The sequence below is a fragment of the Syngnathus typhle genome, linkage group LG15 (genome assembly GCF_033458585.1).
Source record: "Syngnathus typhle isolate RoL2023-S1 ecotype Sweden linkage group LG15, RoL_Styp_1.0, whole genome shotgun sequence".
Lineage (NCBI taxonomy): Eukaryota > Metazoa > Chordata > Actinopteri > Syngnathiformes > Syngnathidae > Syngnathus > Syngnathus typhle.
The window spans coordinates 1,786,611-1,804,988 of record NC_083752.1 but is presented as its reverse complement, the minus strand read 5'-3'; the positions used below and the strand labels follow the sequence as shown (position 1 = coordinate 1,804,988).

General features: G+C 43.9%; 1 protein-coding gene across 1 annotated transcript; it reads right to left on the bottom strand.

Moving 5' to 3' along the window:
• Positions 1–41: 41 nt before the first annotated feature.
• On the bottom strand, positions 42–17,641 carry stk10 (serine/threonine kinase 10). Its single transcript, XM_061299460.1, has 20 exons — positions 17,176–17,641; positions 13,455–13,619; positions 10,152–10,200; positions 9,566–9,715; positions 8,725–8,797; positions 8,448–8,642; positions 8,108–8,189; positions 6,255–6,389; positions 4,782–5,072; positions 4,362–4,709; positions 3,482–3,606; positions 2,930–3,053; positions 2,678–2,857; positions 2,512–2,604; positions 2,300–2,429; positions 2,082–2,206; positions 1,820–2,008; positions 1,598–1,723; positions 1,398–1,511; positions 42–1,273 (listed from the first exon to the last, which is right to left on the bottom strand). The coding sequence occupies exons 1-20, from the start codon at positions 17,332–17,334 to the stop codon at positions 1,130–1,132; spliced, it is 2,997 nt and encodes a 998-aa protein (XP_061155444.1). The 5' UTR covers positions 17,335–17,641; the 3' UTR covers positions 42–1,129.
• Positions 17,642–18,378: the final 737 nt, after the last annotated feature.

Below are 18,378 nucleotides of genomic sequence, written 5' to 3'. Positions count from 1 at the left end.
AATTCCTTAATTGATTGAACAGCCTCCTGTCACAGTCCAAATATTAGAAAAATCTGCATTTATTTGATATTGACAACAGTGGTTCCTCGTGATACAGTATCAATCACACTCACAAGCCTCCATACATTTGACGTTATGCAAAGTGAGGCAGAGAGGAAGACCTAAAGGTACCCAGTTACCTCAATCAGGAAATAACCTTTAATGACCAAGAGAGCGGAATTAAAATGTACCTAAATGCTGATTTAATATACAGTTGTAAGGCAAACAAAAAAGGCAGCATAAATAATATGTGGTCCCTTGAAAACTAATTGTTATTTCCCTCCTCAGTGCCAAGGAAGGCCAAGAAAAAATAAACCTCTGAGCTCTGACAAGTAATATTGCACTTTGGTTAGCATGCAGCTTAGCTACTGCAACAATTAAACACTCAAAACGTCGTGTTTTAAATCCATCAACAGTATTTCATTTTGGCTTTGTCACTTTCCATCCAGTGTGGCTGATTTCTACAGTAACACAATCACTCCCCATGTGTTAAAACGAATTATAATTAAAAAGAAAAAAAAAAAAAACTACGAAGAATATGCTTTGTTAAATTTGGTTTAAACAATAACCCATATTCCAAATATAGTAATGACAATCAGAATGATAGCATAATAAACATCCTTCATACTCTGGGTTAAAATATATATTTGAAAATATTTAAATTAAAATCTACAGTGATGAATTGAGATTAACCTGGAAGGAAAAAATAAATAAAGTCACACTTTGGCAGCTCAGACAAAACGACACAAGGCATACAAGTTTGCATACTGCCAATTGCACTGACGTCAAACGTCCCTCTTACAAAAAAATCCCTCCCCTTTTTGGGCATTAACAAAATAAAGACGACACCCTTTTATATAATAATAATAAATAAAAAAAATCACCAATATTAATTATTATTGGGATGTGGCTTTTGGTCATCAACCAACGTGACAATTTTCTGGCTAAAGAAAACCAAACAATGCGGGTGAGTTAAGACATACGTACACATGCACTTATTAACAAACATGGCGAGAGGGATTCAAAACAACGTGGTGCCCTTTAAGACACTTTTGCATGTGGCTGTTATCACAGCAGTAGCATGCGCTGCTTATGTGGTGGAGGAGTCCTGATAGGGCACAAACTTGGAGAGTTTGCCGACAGATCCTCCCGGGCTCGGGAAATCGCCCATGTCGCCGATCTTGAAGAAAGCGTCCTGCTCCAGCCTCCTGTTCTTCAGTTCCTCCTCAAGCGCCTGGAAAGAGGAACATAAGTAGCGTCCTGCCTTGATCATCTCAACCTCTCTCTGAGCTCACCAGTACGGCACTAATATTCTCCAGAAAGTCATTTCTATCTGCAGCCGTTATCAGGAAACCTACCGTCTTCCTGGGTTTCAGCTGCTCCCTCCAATCCTTCAGCTGCTGGTTATGCTGCTCATTCAACTGTTTCAGCCTCAGAGACTCATTCTCAACCAGCATGTGGCCCTTTTCATTCTGAGGCAGTCATAACATTTTGATTTTTTGGGGTAGAATTCAAAACTGAATTAAAAAGGTGCACGCGTGTCTAGATTTGGATGTACCTGCATCTGTTGCAGCTCTCGGATGTTTCCCTCGCACTCGCCAAACATCTCCCTCATTTGATTGTCGTGCTTCAGCTGCTGCTGCTGCCTCTCGGCCTTTTGACGCTTCTCCTCCTGCTGGGAAAACTTCCCGGGGCCAATGAAACAAGCTGTTAGAAGCTTCAGGAATTCCTGTGTCCTTTGTGTGACAACAATCTCCCAATCTATTCTTCATGGTTGTACCTGTTTGATCTTCTCCCTGTCCTCTGAGCTGTTGCCCGAGGACTGGATGCGCAGGCTCTTCTTGAAGATGGCCATACGGGTTTTGGCTTCGGTGCGCTGGTTCTTGGGAAGACGGCTCTTCTCCTGTTGCTGCCGAGCCTTCAGAATCTCGTTCATGCGCTGGTTGTAACGCTGCATGTGGTCCACCTCCTGGATTGGAGCAGAACATAGAAACTGACTGATACGCTGTTCGATGCTTATGTGGCGTTTCCATCCGCCTTACCTTGCCGTGTTTTTTGAGAAGTAGATGCCTCTGCAGAAAACATTGATCTTTGAGCTGCTGCTTTAACAGCTGGTGTCTCTCATGGAGGCTCCTCTCCTCCAGTTCCCAGATGGAAGATTCACGATCTTGAGAGACAAAATGATGGCAAGGTAGTCAAGACGTTGATGGAAGAAGGACACCTCACGAAAAGGTTTTCACGCATGCCACACAATTCCAACCTCGGATTAACTGCTGCTTCTTGGTGAGACATTCCCGCTCGGTATCGGCAATCTCTTTCTTGTAGTTGAGGCTGATTTGGTTGAGGGTAGAGTCCAGGTGGTTCTTCTGGTCTGCCAGGAATTGTTCCTCCTTAAGCCAGGGGGCAAAAATGAATGCCACATTAATCGAAATGTCTTACTTAGAATTCAGTAATATCACCTTGTCGGCATACCTCTTGATGTTTCGTTCCTTGATAGACATTCATTCGTTGCTTCAGTTGTTCTTTGCGCTCATTTCTTGGCAGCTTGTCGACGGAATGTTTTAACTGTGAAGCGGGGGGGGGGCACTGTGTATTTTGCTGATTTCATTTCTACATTCTCTGAAGGCGTCGCACCTACCTCCTTTTTCCTATGCTTGAGACGCTCCTGGAACTTCTGGTAATCGCGTTGTTGCTCGGCTTTAATGCGTTTGGTCTCCTCTTTGAGTTTATTTTGGTGGTCCGTCTCCATCTTCTCAATGGTCTGCTTCTGTTGCTTCTCCAGGTTCTCCATCTCCCCATCATAGAACTTCTTCTTGCTCTGTCAACAGGACACGGTGACAGTGAGTCACATATTATGATGTGTTGTTACATCCCATTAACGGCATCTCACATGCATTTCTTGGTCGAAGCGTTTGTGCGTTTGTTCTTTCTGAGTTTCCAATTTGGCCTGAAGCTGTGCCAACGCTCGCTGTTCCTCCTTCTGGAGCAAACGTAGCTCACGCAGCTCCTGACGCCTGAACACACAAACAACACAGATCCCATAAATGCAAGGTTAAAGTGTACATCTAGTCAAGTTGGTGCCAGGAGGTGTAATGCCATATTTGCACCACTAGGTGACACGAGTCATGCATCTGAAGCTTTCAAAGATATGTGGAAAAATTGATTTCATGTAATGACGATGACTGGATCAATTGTCACCTGTATGCTTCTTTTAACAAACAAGTTAAACAAGAGGTCAGGATGCCTGAATTTGCATAAAAGGGAAACAAAATGGTGCAGTCTAAAGAATATTAGTCACATTACAATGTCTTCAGAGAATGTAAAAATTGCAAAATATTTATGAAGAAAAAAAAGAAAAAAGCCTAAATCCTCCTTGGTAGTTAATTAGGATGCAGAAGCATTCCTTTTTGTTTGCATATCAGATGTGTATTCAGCTGCATACCTGAGGTATCTCATCTCCTCATCCTTCTTCTCATCGTCCCGGATGATCTTGGAGGTTGTCACGCTCACCTCGACGCCGTCAACCACAAACTTCCTGGTTCGTTTTAAAGTCTTCCGCGAGTAGTCCTGCAGGAAGGAAAGAAAGGGGGGGGGGGGTACGTTATCAAAACAAGTTGATGGGTTATTAGTAATGGACTTGCTAAAGTTAGTTGGACAAAGCTAATTCATGTCAACAATTTTGCACTCACTTTGATAATATGTGACATTTATAAACATTCAAATGAAATCATTAATGACAAGATGACTCAGGTTTTTAGTGACCGTTGCATGTACATGAAAAAAAAAACATACATGCAAATAGAAGAGTGTAGGCATGGTAACTACGCGTGCCTGTCGATAGTCTATTCACTAGATGAATAAGCGGTTCTGGAAAAAAGGAAAGAGGGAGGGATGGTGGGGGGGGAAAAAAAAAAAAGGAGACAAGACTCCACACAGTGTCAACAGGATTCCAGTCATGGTCGGTCAGAGTCCACAGAGCTCCAGAAGCAACTGGGTGACAGTGAAGCGTATAGAGACCTCCATTCAGCGAGGTCAACCGCTGGACCGTGCCCACACAAAGGCCACATTAGGCCTCCATGAATATTTTGCTCCAACCAAGGCGAGATGGAACCCAGTGAGGAAACTCTCCTTTTCATTTTTGCCATCTATGCTGGGAATTGTATTACTTTCAAATATTTGCTTGAAATAACCGAAATTCTGCGAGAGGTATGAGGATAAAATTAAGATGTTCTCGTATATGAAGGAGTTTCCCTGAAGACACTAGCAGTTCCTTCTTTGCACTCCATCATTTGAAGTGAAATATACGGCAAAGACCGACTCACCCTTGCAGATACTGAGAAGCTCTCATTCCAAGACAGGCTCTTCAGGCTCTCCGTGTCCACGCTGCCCGAGTGGGAGTACCGCGCGCTATTGATCCGTCCGTTGATATAAGGCGAGACCGTCTCGGATCGATCGCCGTTCATTTTGTTTAGGATGCCGCTCGGACCGGAAGTCGGCGCCGGTGAAGGAGCAGCTGAAATGAGTTCTGGGATCTGTGCTGGGCGATTTGGTGCGTCTGTACTCGGCTCCGGGGAAGACACCGGGTTTCTGGACTCCTCGGTACTGTCGACGCTCGCCTCGGATGCATCGGATTGGGGAAGAGACGGCATCTGTTCTGCCTCTGCAACCATCTGCAAAACGTAGTTGACTGGTAAAAATATCTTTTACGATTCAAACGGTGGAACAGGACAATATGGCTCCACCTCGGATGTGGGGGTGCTCTTCCCATCCTCGATGCCAGAGTCCGAGCTGGAAGTCTTGATGGAGACGCCGCTTTCATAGATGTCGGACTCCAGGTTGGCTTCAAACTCCACTTGGTCTTTTGGGGGCAGATTGTGTCGCGGTAAGGGCACAGGGACAGCATGCGGCTGCTCCTCTGTTGCCGAGGCTGGCTCGGCCCCCTTTTCCGCTAAAGAATGCGGTGAGGTCGGAAGGGATGCGGTGGGGCTAGAGGGGCCCGAAGAATGGTCTCCTTCCAAACTGGTCTGACTGGTCTAGCACAGCAAAGAGAAGACGCGTTTTACGATGATGTAGCGACAAAGTATTTGAAATACACGGCTTCTATTTGTGATGTCAGCAAGCATTGCTTGGGAAGAATGAAGCTCTTCCTGCTCAAAACTTGCTTTGCATCAAGTGTGATTTGTTCTATGGTGAAGACATGTACCGTATTTTCCGGACTACAAGGCGCACCGGACTATAAGGCGCACCTTCAAGGAATGGCCCATTTTAAAACTTAATCCTTATATAAGGCGCACCGGACTATAAGGCGCCCCATTAATGCATCATGTCAGACTTTTAATCCAAATCAAATCATTCTCTATTTTATCTTTTTTATTTCAACTTCAGATGCAACAAATGACTTTATAATCACAAAATAATGATCCATAGTCTTTTTGATTCATGATTCATAGTCTTCAGCAGGCCACTTATGCTTGATTTCATGACACAATGCTTCGGGCCAGTTTGAATTTAGGAATTTAGTCCATATATAAGGCGCACTGGACTATAAGGCGCACTGTCGGCTTTTGAGAAGGTTTTAGGTTTTTAGGTGCACCTTATAGTCCGGAAAATACGGTACATTCTATTTATCCAACAAAGACTGGAGTGAATAGCAAATGCAACTTGACATTGAATTGCTTTCCCACATTTCAAATTCTGAAATGATGGGCGGAACTAAACCACCAGGCATCTTTATAATCTCAGTGATAATGTACAGAGGCTCCCTCCCAAGTCCGCTATAAAAGCCGAGCTAGAACAATGTACAGCCATAAATAATTTGCTCAGCATTTTTTTTCTTTCTGTTATAGGCGCGTGTCTAAATTTAAAGTGTGGCTGGATGCCAGTGTTCCTGTTACTGTTTATCCTGAGGGTGGTGAAGTGCAAGCCCTCGTGCTCTTTGTTACTCTCTAATCTCTCGGCCGCCGTGGACACATGAATGGCCTCAGCAGAAGCGACCTTCAATCCCTTGGCAGGAAAGCAATGTTTACCAAGTCATGCTTTTCAAAGGATGGCTGGATGTGCTATTTGCTTGTTAGCATTTTTGTATCTCACTAATATTGTGTAAAAAATATTTCGAAGAATGATTACAGAAATAAATACAATGGCAGACCTCCTATTTTCAGACATGCATGGCGAATGATAAGTGACAGATTGGGCAAAGGAGCCCAGTTTGGTACCACAGTGAGCTCCATGGCGTCGTCCTCCTCCGCATCCTCTCCGTTGTCATCGATTTCCTCCATGACTTCGGCCTTAGCCTCGGCCACCAGCTCTCTCAGCGGGCGGTTGGTCGTCACCGAGTTCACAAAAGGGTGCTGGCGGCAGACAAGAAATGTCGGGCATGAGTATTGGCGAGGGAATCGTGCGTCGGACACTACGGGCCACTTTTGAACTTCAATCCGCCACTCGACAAAGCCCTACGCGCTCAACGTCGCAACACCTCAACATCGCAAACTTGGAAAAGTGTCTTTTCCAAACACTTTTCAAAGATGCCATGTATTATTCACGTGCTGGGTCGTATAATTGCAGCGGCGGACCAAAGTGGAAAATGTGGTTGAGCATTTAAGTGAGTGCACATTGGAAGACATCTGCGCGTCACAGTTGTTGTCGTCGTCGCCGCTGCTGCTGTGTACTGCACTTGCCATTTGGCTTCGGCTTTCAACTTGGCTGATTAGAAACCACAGTCAGCTATTGTCTAATGAGGCAGGAAGTGTAAATGCTGAGCGATGTCCTACTGCAGCACAGATGGCTGACATCCATCCGTCCGTCCGTCCGCCCGTCACACAATATTTTCTTATTTCAAGTCAGTGCAGCATTCAATTTGAGCAATTCAATGCCAGACAGAATGCAACAATCTAGCAAAGATAAAAAAAAGGTATCTTTTTAAATATCGAATCAATAAAAAAGGCAAAAAGTATAAGAAGTCATCTCCCATGTTTGAGTTGAAACAACAATGGGGGCGATGACCTCTTTTGTGGTTTAATGTTGCGTTCGAAGCGCAGTCACGCATGCATGACTGCTTGGTTGGTTGGTTGGGAAAAGGTTAAACATTTAGGGGAAGCAGAGCACAAGGCTGCCTGTGTTGCAATCGCTGGGACGGCGGCGCACTGTCGATGGATTCGGTTGCAAAGTAAAGGCAACTTGACTATTCAGAGTGGCCGATGAATCAAAATCGACATTTACTAAGTCTCAATACGCAACGGAAGGCAACAACAATATTCATTTAGTGAGTTTACGTCTATGTGTTGGAAAAATAAGCAAAAACCATTGCATGAAAATTATTTCAGAGATTGATTTTTTTATTATTTGACGTGTTTATTTTTACCTATAAAAACAGCTGCTGCTTAAAATTAAATTATTGATGAAGCAATGTGAAAAAAAAAACTGACGAGAATCAAAACAGATTGGTCAGAACGAGTCAGTCATGACTTGCGGGGTCATGAATTTCTATTCATAAGATCGTCTTTCATATTGTTTAATGTTCCATTTAGTCCCTTTCAGGATAAGTTTATTTTATTTTTTTAGTTATGATTAACCATTACATCACTGATTTTAATCTGACCCAAAACATGTCATACTTATACACAACTATCTGAAATAAATGTTATCTGACAACCATTCCAAGCCAAGCCAAAGCCATGATACACATCTAAAACATCCAGCGAGGCACCATAAAAGCGGGGCCGCGCCCATTTGTGCCCCCCCGCACGCACAACCCCATAGCGTGCCTGCACGGATCTCAACTTTTCATCTCCCCGTCTGGCCAGCGGTGGAGAACGAGGCGAGGCGTGATCCTGACATGTTCGCGGCGGCCGAGGCTGGGAATGTAAACAGCTGGCTTTCCCTCAGCTGCGGGATCAAGGCAGGAAACCCTGGCTCGGAATGTTAATAGACGCCGCTCTCCTGCTTGATATTACGTCGTGCTCACTTATATTTCAGCTTGAGTAGTACTCTACATCCATGGTCGTGACACATTTGGACTTAAAAAGACACAAGAGGCACGTTTCCTCAATTGTAATGCATCTTGCCTTACCCCTAGGAGCTGTGCTGCAGTCGGACGGGCCTCTGGGTTCTTATCCAAAGCTCTCCTCAGGAAATCTCTAAACTCTTGTGACCTATGGGAAAAAAAAAAAAAGTCAGAGAAGATAAACAAAGAATTGAGGAAAAATGGAGGACGTCGTAACATAGTTTGAGAAGAGCACAGTGGTGGATGTGTCATGTTGATACATTCGGAAAAGGTCTTCGCTGAGCACTTTTTTTGGTCCGAAGAGTAGAGTGGTGAGGAAACCTTAATCCATGTCTCACTCATGATTGATTGGGGGGGGGGGGCATATCAATTATACATGACATGATTTGGTTTCCTCTTTCCTCACCATTTGCTTGGTTGATCCAAGGAGGGAGGCTCTGACTTGGCGATCTTCAGCAGCACCCTCATGGGGTTGAGGTCATGGTGCGGAGGTTCGATCTGAGCAAGTTCGATCAGCGTAATTCCGAGGGACCAGATGTCGGCCTTGTAGTCGTACGGCGCGTCCTTCATGGTTTCGCACATGACCACCTCTGGGGCCATCCTGGCAGACAGACAAGAGTCGGAGTGAGTTTGGTGGAAACCTGAAGGTAATTTTGCTGGAATTGAGGAGCAGTTCAACTCACCAATACGGCGTGCCGATAAAAGAATCTCTTCTTTGGAGGGTTTTGGTGTTTTTAGCAGACACTCCAAAATCCGCTGGAAAGCGAAAATAAATGGGAGTTTATGCTTTGTTTTTCCACTTGATGACTTTTTTGGGAAGAAACCAATTCAAAGCACGACTATTTACAGGTCCTTTTTATTGCCTGTTAAATGTTACATGACGTCATGTCATGTCGAGCACAAGTTTGGCAGTTAGGACAAAAAACCTGGAAGAAGGAATTCCTCTCATGTCACATCCGAGGCAGTTGATTTTTTTTTTTTTCCATTAGCGACGTAGTAACCAGGAAGTATGTTGAAATAATTAAGTCAAAACTAACCGCCATGTTGTGTAACTAGTCCTAGGTTTATTTCTGACCCGTTTTGGGAACCAAGAATGTGACAAGCTGCAACGCGGCAGCAGGTAAAGCCGGTTTTACGACAACTATTAATAGAGCGGCGATCCGTTGGAATTGGTCTACTTCCTTTTTCAAAAATACACGCGTGTGAACTTGGATGCAAAACGATGACATGCAATTTGGATGTCTGACGCTTTGAATATCAGCGCTGCCTTGACTGACACAAACCGCTTCCACTCTTTTTTTGGGACGGTTGCGGTTTAAATGTTTGACACGCTGGCCACCGAGTCGCATCCACAACTTTGGCAGCGCAACGTGAAGAATGTCAAGCCCTCTCCAAAGGGGTCCATTAAAAAAAAAGAAAAAAACCATGAGAGGTTTTCCCACACAGAAATGCTCCCTATGGGTGTTGGTGTGCACCAATGTCAAAAGTTCTAATAATTTTTTGTTATCACATTAGAGTGATCACCTAGCTTGATGTCACCATCCAGCATGAGGAGAATGTTGCCGGCCTTCAGGTCTCTGTGGATGATCTTAATGCTGTGGAGGTAGGCTAGAGCCTCCAGCATCTGCCTGCAGACCACCTTTATCTGGGGCTCGGTCAGTCCTCGATCCAACTCTGATAAAAGGAAAAGGTGGGAACAAGAAACCAAAAAGGGAAGGAGATAGAGTCAAGTGTTGAAGTGACGCCAACTTTGCTCATTCTGATCTAAGGGAGGCTAATGGAGTGAGTGAACTCCACGAAAGAGAAGATTACAAAAGGTCATCCTGTTACTGAAGCTTCACAGGTAGTGTTGCCGGGTTGCTAATCCTGGATAAGAGAAGACGTGTTTAGTTAGCTGCACTGGGGGTACATGCAGATATGAGGAAATGGATTACACTGTGAAAACACACACGGGGGGTTTCCCACAGGAGCGGACTCCACAGTGTCTGCTGGCAGGGAGCTTTCGAGGCCAAATAAGTTGAAAGCATTGTGGACAAAAAAACATGGCATGTCTACAACTGAATGATGTTTGAAAACAAAGCGATTCCAGAGGACAAAAGGGAAGACTTACCTAGCATTGTGGCATCCACAGCTCCTCCTGGGCAGAACTCAATCATGATCTGGGGAAAGGAAGGAAATGGAAAGTGTACTTTTAGTATTATCCATCCATCCATTTTCTGTACCGCTTAGTCCCCACTGGGGTCGCGGGCGTGCTGGAGCCTATCCCAGCCGTCATCGGGCAGTAGGCGGGGGACACCCTGAACCGGTTGCCAGCCAATCGCAGGGCACACAGAGACAAACAACCATTTGCACTCGCACTCACACCTAGGGACAATTTGGAGTGTTCAATCGGCCTACCAAGCATGTTTTTGGGATGTGGGAGGAAACCGGAGTGCCCGGAGAAAACCCACGCGGGCCCGGGGAGCATGCAAACTCCACACAGGGAGGGCCGGAGGTGGAATCGAACCCGCACCCTCCTAACTGTGAGGCGGACGTGCTACCCAAGTGCGCCACCGAGCCGCCACTTTTAGTATTATTTTAGAATAATATTTCATTTGATATATTTATTTTTACAATATTTACCGTATTTTCCGCCCTATAAGGCGCACCTAAAAACCTAAAATTTTCTCAAAAACCAACAGTGCGCCTTATAGTCCGGTGCGCCTTATATATGGACCAAATTCCTAAATTTAAACTGGCCCAAAGCAAATCTGACATGATGCATTAATGGTGCGCCTTATAGTCCGGTGCGCCTTATATAAGGATAAAGTTTTAAAATGGGCCATTCATTGAAGGTGCGCCTTATAGTCCGGTGCGCCTTATAGGCCGGAAAATACGGTAATTGTATTATATTCATTGGTTGGTTTATTTTAATAATAATATTTTATTATTTTATGATGTATTGGTCACAAGTACAATAAAGAGGCAATTTAAACAAAATCAAATATGTCAGATGCTCTTGAGAGCTGGATTTGGGGCCACATATACAGCATAATAGCAGCTTCACAGTGAAGTCAAAACACAGAGGGAGAAAGGAGAGGAGGAGGAGGGGAAAAAAGAAAACAGGACACACCCTAAAAAGCTGTCTTGTTGGCCAACAGTAACCTCTAACAAGCATCTTTTGCTTCCTTTCCTGCCATTAGACTTTTTCACACACACACACACACACACACACTATCGGGACAAAAGTAGTGAAATACACTTTGTCATTTCAGGGTCATTCTAAAACAATGTTTCACCACATGAAGAGTTCTTATGCTACAAATCAATTTCAATGACTGAGCCAAGCCCACATTTTTTACAAAATAGATACAAAATAACCAAAAGGGTCTAATATCTGCGCCATGAGCTCATGACACCTCAGTATGACAAAACCGTGTGAGCGTCAACACTCTGCAAGGGGTGTGTGGTTTCAGTACGAACAAAAAGATGCACACGGACGTGAAAGGGAAGTTGATGCAATGCCATGAAGTATGCATACCTCTCTTAGTCAGTGCACGGTCATGTGACAAACAGAATGTGCTCTGTATTTCACATTCCAGCCACGTGTAACCAACCGTACGTCACCATTTAAGTTTCCTTTCTACTTTATCGGGACCTTATCCTTTGTGTTCCATCTGCTGCTTTGCTACACGTTCGAAATGTTAAAATTTCCCCGGACGAATTGAATTGACTCATTAGGTCAACGGCAGAAATTGCTCGACCGCATTTTCTGTCTCTAAACTATAAAACTGTATTTTAAAACTATAATTATGACACCTAGTAAGTGTTTGGCCACTTCCATGTTTGCCACACAGACCTCTGATTGGTTCATGACAGCCCTAATTATACGGAATTACTGGGAACGGGTTTCAGTAGCAACGCAACAGAGACCTTTAACAGCTTGAACGCTGAGTTGATGACGAGCAGTCAAGTATGTGCCCTGACTGGCCTTGCAACATTTTCACTTTGGGCCGGAACGTCACATGCCCTTCCAAATTAAATGCAACTTTAGTGTCAATAAGAATCTATGTTCAACTTAATAAACCGATTCAATTTTTTTTTTCTTCCTATTCTACTTTAAATCACAGCCAAGAGAATTCAAACCGGTGTAAACTCCGCTGACGCGGCAGTGTCCTACTCCTTGTCACAGCTCTGTGATTTTCTCACCTCACAAGGAGGGAGGGCTGTAAATGTAAAAGTTCCATCATGGAAAAGACGCAGTCGCAGCAGTCCCCTTAAATGAACACAGTGCGCTCATCTGTGTTTTCCCTAAAGTCTATCAGGCTGTGTCGGCAAAGACGAAACATACTGTCGTCAATTGAGGAACTGCAATGTCATTGGGTCTCCTAGCAACCCCAGCCTGTTTCATTGTAGTATGTAAACGGAACAAGCCCAAACACGGACCATCTTAGCCAAACATCATAAAACTGCAGCGCTTATCACGGTCTGACGTCACAGCGCACAGTAGCACTGCAATTAACGATTATTTGAGTACTCGGTTATCTGTCAATTGTTTTGTCGAGAAATGTGTTTATTCAATATATGATATTATTATATAAATGATAATATAATATAATATAATATAATATAATATAATATAATATAATATAATATAATATAATATAATGGAAGAGGGATAACACAGAGTGGTTGGTGAAAGCCAAGATGTTTGTTACACAAACCATCTCACTGAATCCAGATCTGGCTGTTTGGGAGGATTTGTGGGTGGGAATGGGGGTGGCTTAGGAATTCCAACTATGGCCAACAAAAACCATGACAACATGACAATCATGGGGGCTATGCCACTGCTGTGTTTGTGTGTGTGTGTGTGCATGCTGTGTTTTAGTGAGAAGTCATTGCAATTCACTATGTTTTTAATTAAATGAAACAGCAGCGAGGAGCTTTGCTCCATTTTTAGTTCTCAAATCATCACATTTGTATTTGAGGGGTGCAACACTATGACAACTATCTTTAGCCATTTGGCTGGCTTGCAATTCCTCAAATATTCAAGGTCACAGCACAGCGCAAGGTCATTATTTTCCTTGGCCAGAAGAACCTGGAGATTACAGAAAGGGTTGGACGATTTATACTTAAGGAAAAATAGCTCAAGAGCAGAAAACTCTGCACTGAAAAGGACATTCCTGCTAGAACATCGGGGGCAGGCTGGGGTCACCTCAGATGCATTATGAGGCCCGAGAGATTTGAACTCTTTATTAGCTTTCACTTTTAACCGACGACCAAGTCTCACAGGACAAATGTGGCTTTGATGACTAAAATATCTTAGTCGGCCACAGAGCGGCGAGAACATCCTGTCAACATGTGTGCTAGCTACGTTTTCCATTGTGCTCTGTTTGCAAAGAGGAAGGTAGCAGACAGTGTTGGTGTTGCCTACCCAGAGGTGGTTGTTGTAATAATAGGCGTCCAGCAGCTTGACAATGTAGCGGTGGTCGCATTTGGCCAGGATTTCAATCTCCACCATGTAGTCCTCCAACTCTTCCTCGCATTTGGTTTGGATCATTTTGGCTGCAGCCAGAACACCAGTCTCCTTATTGCAGGCCTGGTGGACATAAAAAAAAAAAACGACACACACTATAACCAAGGCTTCAGGACAGGTCAGAAAATCAAATATGCATTTCCTGTGACAATTGGCTTCGAACGTCTGAAAAGATCTGAAACAACAGTATGTCGCAGCGACCTGCTTCTTTACCCAGCTCGTGCAGTGTGCGTGTTAACCAAACAGACCCGCCGCCACCACCAGGGGCAACCCGAGGTGCGAGTCAACAGGACATCTCCCCCGACCACTAAACCGTCACTCGGTCAGCCGCTCTGTTAACAAGGCTCGAAAGGGTCAAGAAAAAGATGGCAGATTCTCACTCCTCTGTGAAGATCTCAGCACTCACACCCCTTTGCTAGAACGAACCCGACGACACTGATAAAGCTGCCTTTGAAATTCGGAACTCTTGAGGAACAAAAACGTCTTTGGCTTTGAATGAGTTCATTGTTCTTCTCAAATATGGATTGTCGATTGCAATTTTCTGTTTACACGGACACAGGTATAATCTGTATACAAGGCATGGAGAGGAAACGGCTAGGAAACTTCAAATTAGTATGACGTCAGTGCATGACTGTGGAATGTTTGGCTACATCGAAACAAAATGTTAGTGTCTATCCTACGAATTAAAGCACATTTAACTATTGCTAAACAAACTGGCCGAAGAGAGTGAATGTCATACTGTAGCTCTTATACTGCAAAGGGCGTGCCTCCACTTTTCAACTTGTGACAAAATGGAATTATTGTCCCTTGGTAGAACAGAACGTCAGAGTTCTCTTTATAGCTTCTTCGTACACAAAGTGAAAAAAACTCAATGTTTCACACTTTGTCACGCTTCACTCTAAATCTTGGTTAAGAGTCAGAATTCCATAAATGAGGGCAACATGCCTGCACTCAGTCTTGACAGATTTTAGCTTCAGCATGTCTTTTCACTGTAATCCCTCATAAATTGTTTTGACTGACGGTACTTAAATGACCAGGAGGAGGAAAAAAAAAAAAAAAGTCTTCTCGCTTCTTGTTTTTCCTGTTTGGAATTCTTCGACACTGGGCTCGCCCTTACCCCTCCCTCCACCTGATGACCTCACTCATTGTGACAGTCTGCCACATGGCATACATCTTTTGTCTCCTAACATCTGTCCGCTACTTTCAGCCAACAAAAGATAAATCCCATTTTACGGTTTGCTTTTAAATCCACTGCAAATTACTCAAGTTTATTTCTAGTTCCCTCAAAGAGATTCACATGCCCTCACAGTTGACAAATATTCTTGACATCCCCTGATCAAATAATGCTGACTTGTTATTTCAGAATGCATTATATGACCTGAAGGGCATCGACATGCTTCTCTTGGGTGCCCTGGTGGAAAGTTCCTGCTCCCCCCCCCGCCCCAAGCAGCACAAGAGTTTCTCTCTTACATAACCTGCCAACTACCTCAAAAGCATGAATTAAAGCATTTACAGAAGGGAACTGGGTGTGAAGCCCATTACACAGCGGTGCTTCAACTGCACACCCTAAATAAAGAAGCAACACTAGTGTTGAAAACAACACGCAAAGCAGGTTGGTTCGCTTGGCAAATAAAGGGCTGGCTGACCACATGATGAATCAAACAATTCCCAAAAGAGAGTTTATGGGATGAACAATTGTCCAATAAAAGCCAACTGGTACCATAAAACCTTCTAGCAAGGACCTCCCCTTGGTGAGAGCCTCGGGAACCCAACCAAAAAGTACCGGAAACCCAATGAAATAAGGGGGCTCCCCACAAGATCAGCCCACACCCAGCATGCAGTTTCTTATCAGTCGCCGTGGGCCCGGCTGGCTCCTGAGATTACACGCAGCACTGCTGATGACCTCACATGAGACGCATCGCACGACAGTTTGTACAATCCTAAATTGAGCATAAGCTCCAATGAACTTTCTGGATTGCTTTTCTTTTCGAAAAGAGGAAGTGTCCCTCCCTTGCACTGATGACCCACAAAGATTGTTTCTCTTTCGTTCCATCAACGGCGTGATGGAGATTGAGAGACCAAATGGTAGCCAACAAAACATCCATTTAAAAGCACGGGTACATTTTTGCCATTATGGAGGTTCGACGGGAGTCTTCCACAGACTGCTCGTGTTCAGTCTGACAGCAGCAGGGAAGCGGCACGTGGCTCATTAATTAGTGAGGGGAAACATTTGTGACTTCACTTGACACCCATTGCCTCTCTCTTGCTCATGAATACCATTTTCTTCTCTTTATGCTTCGAAAGTTTGGGAGCAGGGACACTGCTACGACTTCCCCGCTCCATTCTCCATCTGACAGCTGCAGGTGTTGGAACTGTCCTCCTCCTGTTCACTGGTGCACAGCAAACAACTGAGGCGTGTCCATATAACAAAGGACAAACACTGTAACCTTGTAGCGAGGCTGCACTCGTAACTATGACCACCTCTTTCAATTCCTGGAGTCCTTCAGGTCAACAAAAGGTGACGGAATAATTGATATGAAAGCAACAATTACGCAACATGCGTGTGCTAATGGACAGCACAAATCCACTAACAAGCTATTTGCTCAATATTGACTTCCAGTAGGGAGGGCAGTGCTCCTTCAAGCCAGACGTTTGAAGTGTCAAAGACATCTACTGTAGTCAACGACAGACAGTGGTGACTTGTACATGAGGAAGCGAGTTGGACAAACACGTCCAGATTAAACCTGAGCCAAAGTTCTGCCGCCGCCGCTGCTCATAAGAAATGGATACAAGACAAGAGTGCTTTCAATGTCCCTGCAGCTGGATTTACTCGGGATTCCAGAACAGGGATGGGGTGGGGAGGCTGACTGAATGGGTGCTTGATTTGAAAAATGTGCTCAACCTATTGGGCGGGCGTGCCACTGTTGTTTCTAGAAACATCGGCCAATCTCAAACTCGTTGGTCTTGTTTGTTTTGGAAAGATTGGGAAAAGGTACACTCTCGAAGAAGTGGATAATGGGAAGCTGTTGTGCGGATCACGATTATTATTAGTGGGTACAGGAAGGCCTTGGTGCTAATCAAAGCAAAATAGTTTTTTTCTATGAGGTAACAGGACAACAACATAAAAGTGTTATTTTGGACTCAAAAGCACTTCAATTTAAGAATTCCATGCACTCTTCTGAGTCACCTCACAAAGTGTGTCCATTTTAATTTTAGGATATCTAACCAACCAACACATTGTAGCATAATTCCCTCCATTATTTGCACCCCATCAATAAGAAATACCAATGTGGTTGCATGCCTCAAAAATGAGGGAACTCTTGTTTAAATTGTTTCTTTCCCCCCCTTCATTCTAAAATCATTCAGTCAATTATGCAATTCATTAAATAATAATGCTCCTTTGCAGAGGTATTTGCAACAGGTGTCAAACCACATCAGATTCGACCAATTACTGACCCTTTACAATGTTAAAACTGGATTAACTCAAACTAATCCAGCCCAAATCGTCAATGGTACCCCAAACAGTCGAATGAAGTATTTAAGAGTTTTTTTCCTTAAGAAAAAGTGCAAGGTTTCCAAAAGGCCAACCTAGTTGACAGTTGCAGGAGTTCCACATTACCTTGTAGACTTTTCCAAACGCGCCATCGCCCAGTTCGCCCACAATATCCCACTGGTCGTTTGGATTGCTGTCCCGGTGGACATGCTCGTATTGTTTGACCTTCTTTTTAATATCAAGATTGGGCAGACGGAGTATTTTGCTGAATCTGGCCAGCGCCATTCTTCAAGCGATGCGTTAATATTCAATTAAAAAGTTCAACGCGGATGACTAGACGCGCGTGGCAAGCGCACTGCCCATGCAAAAAAGCAAAAAAAAAAAAAGTCCCTTGTCATAAAGTAACGTAAGTCTTTAAAGCGTTATTCCATTGCGTCCATGACGACACGGCGCTATGTGGGTATCCAATTTAAAAGCCCACGCATTTTTCATTCATCTGCGTCGGCCACCTGCAGCACTTAAAAAAAACTGAAGCGATCGTTGCAGGTTTAGCGACTCTACTAGTCCCAGCCAACTTGTTGCCTGTCAACTGTCCAAAAGATCAGCCCCACCTTACGTGAAACACGCTCAAGACTCCGCCTACTGGCGTCATAAAAATAGACTTTCTTTGGAGGGACGTCGTCGTTTCGTTAAAAGCCCTGAAGGGGGCAAAAGGGACTTTATGGAACGTCATTTTCAACGAAGGCTTTTAAAATTTATGCACAGTCACTTGCTTTATTTCATTTAATAAAGACGATGGAGGAGTGTTGTGTAAAACAAATGATGAATTGTTGCAGGCCAGCGCAATTCTGTTTGCAGTACTTTAGTGACCTCTAGTGGCAGATTTGGATCATAACCTCGAGTCAATTGCATGCATGCATTCATTCATTCATTTGAGATTACTTATCCAGGTAAAGGAATTGGGAACAGATTTTCTTTTGCAATTTTCTACTCTAGGAATGTTCCATGATTCTCTATAATGTGCAAACTTGTGTAAAGTTCATTTAGAAAGTCTCATAACAACTACCCAGAATTGGAAATGTGAATACCACATCCAAAGTTGGAAATTCAAGTTCTCAAAAGCAATTTCAGAATGAGGTACAGTGAACACCTCATTTGCATTTTCTCCTTGGAATGAACGCAAAGGTCAGCCAATGAGTTAATTGCGAGACGAAGAGTTCTCGACAGGTTGAACAGGCCAATCGGGTGAAGGCTCTCTGCTCATTAATTAGTGAGCCGCATGGGTGTCATTGTTTCAACCGATTTTATTAAATGTGGTTTCATCCATTC